Source organism: Pelophylax lessonae, assembly GCF_965119305.1.
Source record: "Pelophylax lessonae genome assembly, chromosome: 1".
Taxonomy (NCBI): Eukaryota; Metazoa; Chordata; class Amphibia; order Anura; family Ranidae; genus Pelophylax; species Pelophylax lessonae.
Window position 1 is genome coordinate 408,632,586 of NC_138768.1, and position 13,982 is coordinate 408,646,567.

Genomic DNA, 13,982 nt, shown 5'->3' on the forward strand with positions numbered 1-13,982 from the left:
GTGATATGTGCATAGACCCAGTCCCCCCAGTACAGGTGAGCAGTCTCTTGTTCTCTAGGATCCATTACTGCTGTCTGTCTGCTTCTTCCTCCTCCATTGATGCTGGTTATCACTCTCTCCATTCCATGCCCTGCTCTCACTTCCTCTGCACTCTCCCCTTCTAAGAAAAAAAAAAATGCACGCTGCGGCTTTGTTACTTTCCAGTGTGCCTTCCCAAACCTGCACAGCCCTATAAACCCCCCTTTTTTTTACCCCCTTCTTCTATTCTTCTCTCCCTCCCTCCTGCGCCGTGCTCTGTATGGCAGCGCGCTGGAGTGCGCATGCGCGGCCCCACTGCCAGCCGCCGGGTCTAGTGTAGAGCCGCAGACTGATAGAGAAGGCATTGCTGGCTGGCATCGTCTTGTTGCCCTCTACCTCCTTGTGATTCTCCTTCTCTGTTGGTGAGGGCAGCATAGACCCATCTTAAAGGAGGAGGAATAGAAAAAATAGCGAGGAGGCTGCCCCGTCCCTCCTAGGCATGGTGAGTAGAGGAGGTGAATAGAGACCGGCGGCGCTGCTGCCATCTCTGTAGAGGAGTGCCGTCCGAGCAATGGGATCCCCCGGAGGACTAGAGGGCTCCATAGAGCGTCATAGGAGGGGCCCCGCACCTGAGGGCGGCATGGAGATGGATGATTAGAGCTGCACACGTATCGGGACTTCTACCTGTACTCATAGGGATGACCCGGCCATTGTAATTACCGCACCTGCCGGCCGGCCGCTACGGACACAGGAGCTTCTACATCACAATAGAGGACAACACGAGCTGTGCTGGAGCCCTACGAGGCGCCGCTAGTATGGTGTGTATTCTCATCATCTCTATGTGTGTGTGCGGGCATCCGGGGGTTAAACCTTGCCACCCCCTCTTCATCATTACTAACCATACCTGTGTGAGCTGGGTATCCAGGGGGTTAAACCTCACCAATGACAGACACCTCCCCTGCTCTTCATCATTACTAACCATACATGTGTGAGCTGGGCATCCAGGGGTTAAACCTTGCCAATGACAGACACCCACCCCCTCTTCATCACTAACCATACCTGTGTGAGCTGGGTATCCAGGGGGTTAAACCTCGCCAATGACAGCTACCTGCCATCCCTTATCATTAATAACCATACACGTGTGAGCTGGGCATCAGGGGGTTAAACCTTTCCAATGACAGACACCCACCCCTCTTCATCATTACTAACCATACCTGTGTGAGCTTGGCATTGTGGAGTTAAACCTTGCCAATGACAGATACCTCCACCCCTTCTTCATCACATGTGTGAGCTGGGCATCAGGGGGTTAAACCTTGCCAATGACAGATACCTCCCCCCCTTCTTCATCACATGTGTGAGCTGGGCATCAGGGGGTTAAACCTTGCCAATGACAGACACCCGCCCCCTCTTCATCATTACTAACCATACATGTGTGAGCTGGGCATTGTGGAGTTAAACCTTGCCAATGACAGACACCCCCCTTCTTCATCACATGTGTGAGCTGGGCATCAGGGGGTTAAACCTTGCCAATGACAGACACCCACCCCCTCTTCATCATTACTAACCATACATGTGTGAGCTGGGCATTGGGACCTGGCCAATGACAGACACCTTCCCCCAATTCATAATTACTAACCATACATGTGTGAGCTGGCATCGGGGGGGGGGGGGGGGTTAAACCTTGCCAATGACAGACCTTCCCCCCTTCCTATCATTACTAACCATATATTTGAGCCAGCAATCGGGGGGTTAAACCCTGCCAATGACAGACACCGCCCCCTTTTTTTCATTACTAACCATACATGTGTGAGCTGGGCATTGGGGGGTTAAATCTTGCCAATGACAGACACCTTCCCCCCTTCTTCATCATTACTAACCATACATGTGTGAGCTGGGCATCAAGGGTTAAACCTTGCCAATGACAGACACCTCCCCCCCCCATCCCTTCGTCATTACTAACCATACATGTGTGAGCCGGGCATCGGGGGGTTAAACCCTGCCAATGACAGACACCCCCCCCCCCCATCCCTTCATCATTACTAACCATACTTGTGTGTGTGAGTGTGTGAGAGAGTGAGTGTGTGAGTGCTGTGGAATCAGGGGGGGTGGGTGGGACCTGCAGCGTGTCTATCTATAATATTTATGTATATGTGTATGTGTATATATATATATATAGGTGCGTGTACCTATGAACCCTCCTATTAATGTCTACACATGATCTTGATTAAACCATGAATTATTGGGATGTATGTCAATCACTACTTCCACAAGCAGATGCAAATTCTATTCAATAATCTTCATCTTAAAAAAAAAAAAAAAAAAAAAAAAAAAAAATGAAAATGTGTACTGTATAGATACAGTATATAGATAGTGTGTGAAATGGTGTGTGTACTTGTCAACTCCTGTCCTACAGATGTCTTGATGATCCTGATTAAACCATGAATTATTGGGATGTATGTCAATTACTACTTCCATAAGCAGTTGTAAATTCCATTCAACAATCTTAATAAAAAAATAAATAAAGTATGTGTGTGTATATATATATATATATATATATGTGTATTTATATATATATATATATATATATATATATATATATACACACACACACACTGTATATAGTATGTGAAATGGTGTGGATTAAACCATGAATTGTTGCAATGTATGTCAATCCCTACTTCCATAAGGAGATGCAAATTGCATTCAATAAGCTTAATTTAAAAAATAAAATAAATATGTGGATATATAGATTGTATGTATACAGTATATAGTTTGTGAAATAGTGTGTGTGTACTTGTCATCTCCAGTCGTATGGATGTCTTCCTGATGATCTTGAGTAAACCATGAATTGTTGATGTGTCAATCATTACTTCCATAAGGAGATGCAAATTCCATTCAATAGGCTTCATCTTGGGGGAAAAATATATAATGTGTCTATCTGCCAGCTCCTGTCCTATAGATGTCTTGATTAAACCATGTTTGTTTGTTTGTTTGTTTTACTGTTAAAAAAAAGAACCATGTTTGTTTGTTTTACTGTTAAAAAAAAGAACCATGTTTGTTTGTTTTACTGTTAAAAAAAAAGAACCATGTTTGTTTGGATGTATGGCATTCACTTCTTCAATAAGGACTTTCAAGTTTCTTTCAAAGCACTCAATCTAAAAGAAAGAAACTAACGTATGTAATGTATAGTAGGTGTACCTGTAGACCCCCATCCTACACAGTTAGGGCTCTTTCACACACTCCGTCCGCTGGACGGAGTCCGTTTTTCTTAGCGGGGGATCGAGCCGCCGATCCCCCGATGAGCAGCAGGAGGACAGCTGTGTCTCCGCGCTGTGTGCAGAGACACAGCTGACAGTTCCCCATGCATCTCTATGGGGGAAATCGGATGTCAAAGGACCGTCAGTCCGTTCTCACCCGATCCCATCCGATCCGCTGGACGGATGGAAAATAGGGTTTCCATCCGTCCAGATTTGACGGATCGGATCGGGTCGGATGTCAGCGGACATGTCTCCGCTGACATCCGATGCCCCATAGGAATGCATGGGGGGACCGTTCAGATCCGCCAAAAAAACGGACAGGCGGATCTGAACGGTCCGCCTGTGTGAAAGGGGCCTTAGGCCCCGTTCACACCTGATCGTTTTTCAGCTCATAAAACGCTCATCTGAAGTCTCAAAACGCCCAACAAGCAAAATCCTATTCATTTCAATTCAATGGCCCCTGTTCACATATGAGCTTTTTATCACCTTAAGCAAAACACTTGAAACGCAAAAAAGTACATGAGCTTCTTTTTTTGGCAGATTACAATGCCTGCCTCTAAACACCTGTAAAAAATGCCTGAAAATGATACACTCAGGTGTGAATGGAGCCTTAAGGTTAACAAGCTTGGTGTTAAACTATGTATTGTAATGTCGTAGGTTAGTCACTCCTTCCATAAGGACGTTAATCTTTATCCAAGTTTGTATTATACATTTGTGTGTGTAGATGTATTAAAGTGGTGGATGTACTTGTGAATCCCTGTCCTGATAGAGATATAGATGTTCAGAGATTAGGTTGATGATCTTAGTTTCTTAGTAAAACCCTGAATTGTTGGGGTGTATTTTTATTCAGGAGCTTAATCAAATGTGTATGTATGTATGTATGTATGTATTTATGTGTGTGTGTGTATATAATATGTTTGTGTGTCTTTATGAAATTATTTATATACCTGTGACCCCTTCTGTCCTATAAATGTCTAGAGATTAGGTTGACATTCTTGGCTCAACCATCATTTTTTGGGGTGTATATCAGTCACTTCATAAGAGTGAGCCTAGTGTGCGTTTATAGATAAAATATATATATCTCAGACACACATATATTGTGTGTGTGTGTGTGTGTGTGTGTGAACCCCCTGACCTATGGATATCTAGCAATAGGGTTTGTGAAACCATGAATTGTTGAGGTGCATAGTCAGTCACTTAATGTGTGCATGTATGTATAAAATGTAAAATGAGAATCCCCTGGCCCATGACTATCTTAAAAACAAGGTGGATGATCTTGGTTAAACCACAGATTGTTGAGGTGTATTTTCAATCACTAATTCCATAGGGAGATGCAGTTTCCATCCAGTGAAGCTTAATCCAATGTTACTCTTCTGTATCTGCAGTAGAAATCACATCAATGCCTCTGGGGTATAATGTAACAGTGTGTTTTTTTTAAACACTGAATTGCATCACAGTCTATATTTCATAGGTATTATCCCTAATCTCATTGTGTTAAGTGTTTGCTTTCTTTACACAACCAATTCGGTACTGTTTGGTGACAGTTGGGCAGAAACAATGTGTGAAAACAGCTGCGAGTTAATAGATGGCAGGATTGACTAGGTCTAGTTAAACCAAGCATTTTTAATTGTGTGTGTGCGTGTGTGTATATATATATATATATATATATATATATATATATATATATATATATATATATATATATATATATATGTGAGTGTTGTGTGTGATGCATGTATATGGTGTGTGTGTGTGTGTGTGTGTGTGTGTGGATATATATATATAATATACATTGTGTGTGTGTGTGTGTGGATATATATATATGTGTGTGTGTATGTATGTATGTGTATATATATATATATAATATGTGTGTATAGATATATGATGTGTGTATATGTATAGATATGTGTATATATAATATACACCTCAGGCTGTTGCTGCCTATGTAGCCTTTAACACCAAAAAAAACCAAACAAACCCTACCTCATAGCACATAGAGTGCCGGGTCACACTTGTGCGATGCGGGAAGGCTGCATGTTTGCAGCCTGTTCCCGCATCGCATCCGCACATCTGGCAGTTCACACTGCCATATGCGATACGCAGGGGGTGTCAATTAAATGTTAACGAAACCCCCAGTTTGATCGCATATTGCAGTGCGATCTGACAGTTTGCACAGGATCAGATCGCACAAGTGTGATCCACTGTGCGATCCAATCCTGATGCGGCTGAAAAAAAGGGTCATGTGCGAGTTTGGTGCGGATACAGTGCGAATTCAGCCATACAAAGTGTATGGCTGAACTCGCACCGCACAGCCGATCACATGTAATGAAAGAGCAGTGCGCTCCGAATTACATGCGATCGCCGCAGCTGCAATAATGTGAACTGGCGCAGAGAGTCTTCAATGATATTGTTTTTATTTTCCATTTGCTGATTAGGAAGGATCAGCGCTCCATGTGATATGCATATATGGCAATGCACATAGCTGCAGAAAGTACATTTGGAAATGCAGATTTAAAACCATTGAAAGATGGAAATGTAAAATATACATGAAATCATCCTCACAAACGCACTGTAAAAATGCATGCTGTATGGGTCCTTCTTGTTGATTATGTCAGCACAGTTCTTTTTTTTTCTTCTCTGTACAAAGTCCTGCACAGCATATGTTCTTTGAAGGGTTCTTGAATGTGTTTTAAATATTAAAACACTGGGGAACAATTGAAAGAAGGTTTGCACAAGCTCTGTTACTAGAAACGTACTAAAAATGTCTTGTGCAGATGTAATCTGCATTGCTGAGAAGAGTAGTTTGTAGGTTTTTATCAATGAAATTAGGAATATAAATGCTTCCTGTGTGCACTGCCCCCACAGTTCACAATACTAACTGTCATGTATCATGTCGTGAAATGTGATAGAGATACTCAGCAGTATGGTATAAACGTTAAGTAGGCTGTTATGATCTTTTTCCGGGTGATATTTTCTGGATAAGGACCATAAATCAAGAGAATTTGGCCAATAACTGCTCTCCACTTCCTCATTGCTAAGCATTTAAAGATACACATAAATGTATTTTCCAGTTGGATTTTGCCCTGTAGAGTTGTGCTTGTCAACCCTTTTCATATTGATTCCCAGAAGGGTTCAAGTTAGCTCTACATAGATGGCATTCCTCCACCTTCCCAAATGCTACAGAGGGGGTCCCTAGCACACTTACAAGCTAGCCAGCAAAAAAACAACTAATCTGTCTCAACTACTCAGCTTTTTTGATCCACCTTCCAGACACTAGTCGTGTTTGTTTTGCTATTAATGGCTTATTTGCTTTGGGGCTGCCTGTGCTTGTCAAGCAGCATTTAGTTTGCATATTAAAGTTGTAACTGATGCCCTCTCTTTGTTTTTGTTAGGTCTGCACTTAAGTACAAAAGAGCCATTCAGTAAGAGAGTAGAAAGTGTGGTGATAATAGGGAGAATACACAATTGTTTAAAGCCCCCGAGGCTTTTAATCAGCTATTATGACAATTAGGATAGCACACGGCTAATGCGTTAACCTACCACCATGACTTGTGGTAATCACCTTGAACTCGTATGCGGCATTTGCAGTTGACTTAAATAACTCGTGCGATTTCTTATTAAAGGCGATATTTCAATTATTTTAGTTTAATGTTTTAAAATCAAATTTTTATAGCAAATCATAAAGTAGATTTTTTGCAAATGTATCAGACATTTTCTAAGAATTAGAAGAAAATGGCCAAAAGAGCAATAAATAAAATGCAATATTAATTAAAAAAAAATTATGTATAATCCTTAATGCAATTATTTACCACAGGAGTCTGTATATTTTTTTCCCACACAAGCTCTCCCACTTATTTCACATATTTTCTTTTTCAATTCCATTGGAAAAATGTGTTAGTTATGGGTAAATGTTGTGGAAAAAAAAATAATAAACCTACTCCCTAAGTATACATTTGAAATGAACGAGAAAATAATCAGTGATCTCATCAGGTTTAGAAATTGTTAATTTTTAATATATGTTTTATATATTTTTTTTTTCTTTTGCACTTTTTACATTTTCCTGAAGGCCTAAGTGCAGGCAAAATATTAAACAGAAAAATCAGCACAAGGGACATGACTTATAGTCAGTACAATGTGTTCCTTTGTGCTGATGCCTCTTCTGTTAGCTGAAATCCTTCTCTGTACATGTCCCCCCATAGCTTACAGTCAGTTCAATGTGTCCCTTGTGCTGATGCCTCTTCTGTTAGCTGAAATCCTTCTCTGAACTGACTGTAAGCTATGGGGGGACATGTACAGAGAAGGATTTCAGCTAACAGAAGAGGCATCAGCACAAGGGACACATTGAACTGACTGTAAGCTATGGGGGGACATGTACAGAGAAGGATTTCAGTTAACAGAAGAGGCATTAGCACAAGGGACACATTGAACTGACTGTAAGCTATGGGGGGGACATGTACAGAGAAGGATTTCAGCTAACAGAAGAGGCATCAGCACAAGGGACACATTGAACTGACTGTAAGCTATGGGGGGACATGTACAATGTGTCCCTTGTGCTGATGCCTCTTCTGTTAGCTGAAATCCTTCTCTGTACATGTCCCCCCATAGCTTACAGTCAGTTCAATGTGTCCCTTGTGCTGATGCCTCTTCTGTTAGCTGAAATCCCCCTCCCTCCATGCTCCACCCCCCTCCCCCTACCCAAATAACCTAGTCAGCACAATGTGTCCCTTGTACTGATGACTTTCTTTAACTGAACTCCTCTTCCATCTATGCTCCCCCCCCCCTCCCAGCCGACAAAATCTTCTGGTGTGGTAGGTGTTAATACAACTGATTAATTGTTAAAAACCTTTAGGTCCCTCTCACTTATTTTCACTCCAAATTAGGACTCCAGATCACACATAAAAACTTGGTTTATACACAATACCCCATCAAACATCCAATATGAATCTGTCCCAAGTACTTAAAGTAAAACTAAAGGCAAAACCCCCCTTTTTTTTTTTTTTTTTTTTTCTTTTTTTTTTTAGTTTTGGATAGAGTGGAGATGGATCAGAACACCTGTCAGTTTCTATTGCTGTCTGTGTCCCCGTTAGGGAGATTCCCCCTCTCTGCTTACTTTTATCATTGAAACTGAAAATAAAGAAAATCCCAATTTCTGGGGTGTCCCCAGAAAAGCAATGGAGGGGAAATCTTCCAATGGGGTCACTAGCTCTTGTGAATTGGGAGTCCCCAATGGATTCCCTTAATTTGCAGAGATTTCCTCTCACTTCCTGTTTTTGGCTATGGGACTGGAAGTGAAGGGAAATGTTCCCAATGGGACACATGGCAAAAAATGAATTGACAGGGGTTATAACCATCCATCAGGCCCCTTTCACACATACGGTCCGTTTTTCATCCATCCGTTGACGGATGAAAAACGGACATCAATGTATCTCTATGTAAAAACGGATGACAACGGATGATCATCCGTTAACATCCGTTTTCATCCGCTTCCGTCAAGGTCTGTTTTTAACGGATGAGTGCCCTATTTTTCATCCGTCAAACGGATCGGACAAAAAACGGATGTAAACGGACAAACGGTCCATTTTTCATCTGTTTTTGCATTGGTAGTGGATGTAAAAAAAAAATGGATGAAAACGGATGAAAAACGAATGGAAAACTGATACATTTGATGTGACTGAACTGATTAACTGAATGGACCGTATGTGTGAAAGGGGCCTTACTCTATCCAACTCTATCTTAACATGTATATACATGTAGTCTATATGAATCAATAATGGTAATACAACTAATCAATAAGAGAGTCCTCCTGTGCCTGCCCTTGTCACCCAGCTGCTCCATTCATAGAATCAGCACAATGACACATCCTGCCCTTTATAATATATGCCCCTTCTGCTGATTTTTTTTTTTTTTTTTTGCTGCTCTTAGGCTAAAAAGTACTTATTTTGAATGACACTAAACCATATCCTTCTTCCCCCAAAAACAATCCATACACATCCACTACTTAATGGTCCTGTAATCTATTTGTAATTAAATTGTTTCTCACTGAGTTTTTCTGCCACTTTGTAACATCTTCTGTGAGCTCCTGAACCTCTTCTTTTCCTACCTCACATTTGTTTGGAATGAACAATGCATGGTAATTGTGGCCATGTGCACCATTCTACAAATCCAAAAGTCCATCTTGGGAGCAAGTAAGAGGGTAGATATGTTCCTACATACAGTGTAACCATGTAGAACAGGAGTGTCAAACTTAATCATGGGCCGCATCGGCATTATGGTTGTACCTAAAAGGCTAGATGTCCAGAGCGTCCTCACCATCAGAAGTCAAGTCCCTAACCTTCCCTTACATCTCAGTGCTTACCTGCTGCCTGGAGGAAGCTGGGGCAGAAAGTGCAGGGCCTGGAGGAGGACCAGAGGAGGCCAGGAATTCCCTACCTGAGTGTACTGAATGCTGAGACCAGGGGCGGTGGAGACAAAGGGGTGCTGTGGCTGCACACAGATGAGCAGGATCTGTAGGAGATCTGTTCTCCTTTCTGCTGCAAACTGCTGAGATGGGAGCAGATAGAACCCTCTCCGCAGCTGCACAGGGAAGCGCAGGATCTGGCGGAGAAGTTCTGCACTCCTCTGTACTGCCATGCTGAGACAAGGTGGGGGGCAGAAATGATGGGGGTGCTGCAGGATGTGCTAGGACCACATAAAATAGCCTGGAGGGCCAGATTCGGCGTGCGGGCCTTGTGTTTGACACACGTGATGTAGAACAAACACACCAACATCTAACAGGAAGTCAGATCACGGTATAATCTTTTGGGAAAAGTAATGAGGCTTTAGTTGCTTCATAAGGACAGCACAGTCCCATTCATCCAGATTGTTTAAAATGAAGCTATACATTTTTACATCAGATCTTACAAGGAACAGACAAATAGACACAATGATGAGTGGCAGTTGCTAAGAAAAAAGTAATTTTGCATGCTTTGTAAATGAAATGATCATCTGCAAACATTTGGTACATGCCTAACTATGAACAGTGAACAATAATCATGTTGTGATGTAAAATTCACCATTTTAAATCAAAATATAACATGAAGATAGAAGCTTTAAAGCCTACATAGGCACAATTTAAATCCCTGAAATAACCTAAAAAAGAGTACTGTGCAAAGCTTCCTTTACAAAATGTTTAAAAATCCAAATAGTTACACTCACAAATATCATGCACCTCAGAGGCTGATGAAGGGGATGTTGCCTGAAACACGTCCTTAACAACAGTACTCCCATGATCAACGATGGATGGTTCCAGAACAGCTCTGCGATCCCTGTGCGCTCCAATCAGCTGGAGCCATTTTTTTTACCATTCCCCCTTGGATGACCCCCAACCAGGAGGAGAGAGAGAAAATTAGTGCAAGTTAAACAAGTATTTGTAGCTACAACCCCAATTCCAAAAAAGTTGGGATGCTGTGTAAAATCTACATAGAAGCAGAATGCAATGATTTGCAAACCTCATAAACTCGTATTTTATTCACAATAGAAAATATATTAAATGTTTAAACTGAGAAAATGTACAATTTAAAAAAATTTGATTTTTATGGCCCTATCCCAACTTTTTTTGAGATGTGTTGCTGCCAACTGTTTCAAAATTACCTTATTGATTTCTTAAAATGGTACATTTTTTCAGTTATAACATTTGATATGTTTTCTATTGTGAATAAAATATGAGTTTGAGATTTGAAAATCATTGCATTCTGTTTTTAGGTTGATTTTTACACAGGGTCCCAACTTTTTTGGAAATAGAGTTTTTTATTTGGGGTGGTCAATGTCCTTTCTAGAGGTTGGTTGGGGTATGTAAAATCTAGATATGATAAAGATTCTCTTTTCCTGCTGGCCAGAAGGAATGTTGCAGATCTTTCTGGATAAAAAGCCACCAACTAGAAGTGTAATGGGACAGTAGGCAGGAGATTCAAAACTATAGCCTAAATAACGCAGACACCCCACTTCTTTTGGAAAATAATTGACCGCGGCCGTTTATTTTATTGGTTTCAACATTTTATTAATAAATCACAAACAGTGATTGAGTTTGAGGGTTTTGTTTAGGGGATAATTTGAGAAGAGGCAGAAATGAATCAAGCAATAATAGGACAGGAATAAAGAAGAGGAGAAAAGAAGCTAATTGAAAAGTATGGAATGTTAGAGATTCACAATTGTTGAAATAAGAATGTGGGTTATTTATATTGCAGAAAAATGATTGGGTTTTTTCTTTTATGTTTTTTGATTATCTATTGTAACATAAACTAAATACCTTATGACTAAAGAGAGAAAATGTCAAAAGAAATGACCTGTATTATGGAGATAATGTATGAGACCCATATTTCGAACCTCTGTTTTAAACTGTTGGATAAAAAACTAATAAAATGATATTTGAAAATAAATCACAAACAAAACACACTATAAAATTCATAACTCCCAACTTAGTAAACTTGACACAACTTAATAATAGCAAAGCCCCCCCTTTGTTTAAATACAAAGATGACCCACCACATAACAACAGCCACAACATAAAGGGAGGGAGGGATAGGGGAACACCACAGCTATGCCTTCTGAGGCGAATGAGCCCCGCTAGGACGGAACCCCCTCTATATGCCCCTAAGGCAGTTCCAGAAGCTTCTCTAGCTGTCACGTGTCCCTGCAGGTGATCCCAGTCACCTGCAAAGCCACATGACGGTCTACTTCACAGCTGACTGCCCCGGGGGACTAACACTTCTCTTCCCGCTCTTTTTCCCTGAAGAAAAAAGGAGGGAATCTGCCTGACCTAAACTTGACCTCCCTCCATTCTAGAGTGTTCAAAATACACTGAACAAAATATAAACTCAACACTTTTATTTTTGCCCCCATTTAGAGCTGAACTCAAAGAGCTAAGACTTTTTCTATGTAAACTAAAGGCCTATTTCTCTCGACTATTGTACACAAATCTTTCTAAATCTGTGTTAGTGAGCACTTCTGCTTTGCTGAGATAATCCATCCACCTCACAGGTGTGGCATATTAAGATGCTGATTAGACAGCATTATTATTGCACAGGTGTGCCTTAGGCCACATGTATCAAACACAAGGCTCCAGGGCCAAATGTGGCCCTCCATGCCATTTCATGTGGCCCTCGTATCTCTCCTGCAGCTTTGACCCCAGTTTCTTCCCAGCAGCAGCACCCCCAGGTAAGGGGGTGCACTGTGATGTAAGGGAGGGTGGAGGACTCTTGACTTCTGATGGTGGGGGGGCTCTTGACATTTGATGTAAGGGGGGTGGGGTGCTCTAGACATCTGCTTATAAGTATTATGAGAATACTACGATTCTATGCCAGTTGAAAAGGAGGGTCGCACACCGCTGGTATCATCCACAAGAAACTTTATTGGAGACTTCAGACAGAACATCATGGCAGAACCATGTTCTCTCTAAGCAGTCTCCAGTAAAGGTTCTTGTGGATGATACCAGCGGCGTGTGACCATCCTTTTCAGACTTGTAGTACATATATTTATATAGTCTTACAAATACAACCGGCCCTTTGAGAGCAACCATAATGCTAATGCGGCCCGCAATGAAATTGAGTTTGACACCCCTGCCTTAGGCTGACTACAATAAAAGGCCACTCTAAAATGTGCAGTTTTATCACACAGCACAATGCCACAGATGTCTCAGGTTTTGAGGGAGCGTGCAATCGGCATGCTCACTGCAGGAATGTTCACCAGAGCTGTTGCCCGTGAATTGAATGTTCATTTCTCTACCATAAGCCGTCTTCAAAGGCGTTTCAGAGAATTTGGCAGTACATCCAACCGGCCTCACATCCGCAGATTTATAATTTTGTTCAGTGTACATTGGGGCCCATAACTTTTACTCCGTCATGGTCATTAAATAATACACTCTAGAACTGTGGTCCCATCTAAAAAATAAAAAATGTTGTTGCTTACATCATAAGTAGATGAAAATTCCACTGATACCCCTTCCTAGTGGCTATGGTGCTTGGGGGGGGGGGGGGAGGACTTGTTGGGATGCCTGAAAAATATAAGAAATTGTTGAAACCCACACAGACCTAACCACCTCTTTTTCTTAAGTAAGGGACTTTCTGGTATATTCATGGTTTGTTCTTGTTTTGCAGTGTGCTGTACAAGTAAAGCTGGAACTGGGTCATCGAGCCCAGGTTAGGAAGAAACCAACACTTGAGGGTTTTACCCATGATTGGATGGTATTTGTCAGAGGACCAGAGCACAGTAACATTCAGCACTTTGTGGAAAAAGTTGTATTTCACTTGCATGAAAGCTTTCCAAGGCCCAAGCGAGGTAAGGACCATTGGCTTTTACCTTACATTAAACTGCGCTATAATATCTCATTTTTCACTGTTAAATGTTGGTGAAAAATTTGGATGCTGAAATTATGGTGTAGGATTTCAATTTGTTTTTGGTTTACCTCCCTTCTGTATATGTTTTGAAACATTTTGCGGACAAACAGTGGTCACTATGTTGCCTCCAGGAATGCTAGAGTAGAAACCCCATGGTCAACCCAGGTAAAATAACTAGAATTCTTGCTTGTTTAATGCCTTGTTTCCACTGAGTGGTACGGTTCGGTACGGTACGCAATTTTTGCTATTTCCATTGTCAAAAGTTGTAAATGGTACCCTAATTCCGAACCGTACCATTTTTTTGGTACCCTTTAGTTCGGGTATCAAGCACCTTAGT

General features: G+C 41.3%; 1 protein-coding gene across 3 annotated transcripts in view; it reads left to right on the forward strand.

Annotated features, from left to right (window-relative positions):
• MLLT3 (MLLT3 super elongation complex subunit) overlaps positions 1 to 13,982 on the forward strand; it is a 462,813-nt gene that overhangs the window by 74,579 nt on the left and 374,252 nt on the right. For 2 of the 3 annotated variants that reach the window (XM_082243973.1, XM_082243974.1), the window contains exons 1-2: positions 803 to 836; positions 13,406 to 13,586. In XM_082243973.1, the coding sequence (XP_082100099.1) occupies positions 834 to 836; positions 13,406 to 13,586 (184 nt within the window). In that variant the 5' untranslated portion in view covers positions 803 to 833. Of the gene's footprint in view, positions 1 to 802; positions 837 to 13,405; positions 13,587 to 13,982 lie in introns of those variants that run through there. The other variant, XM_082243975.1, reaches the window with a different exon arrangement.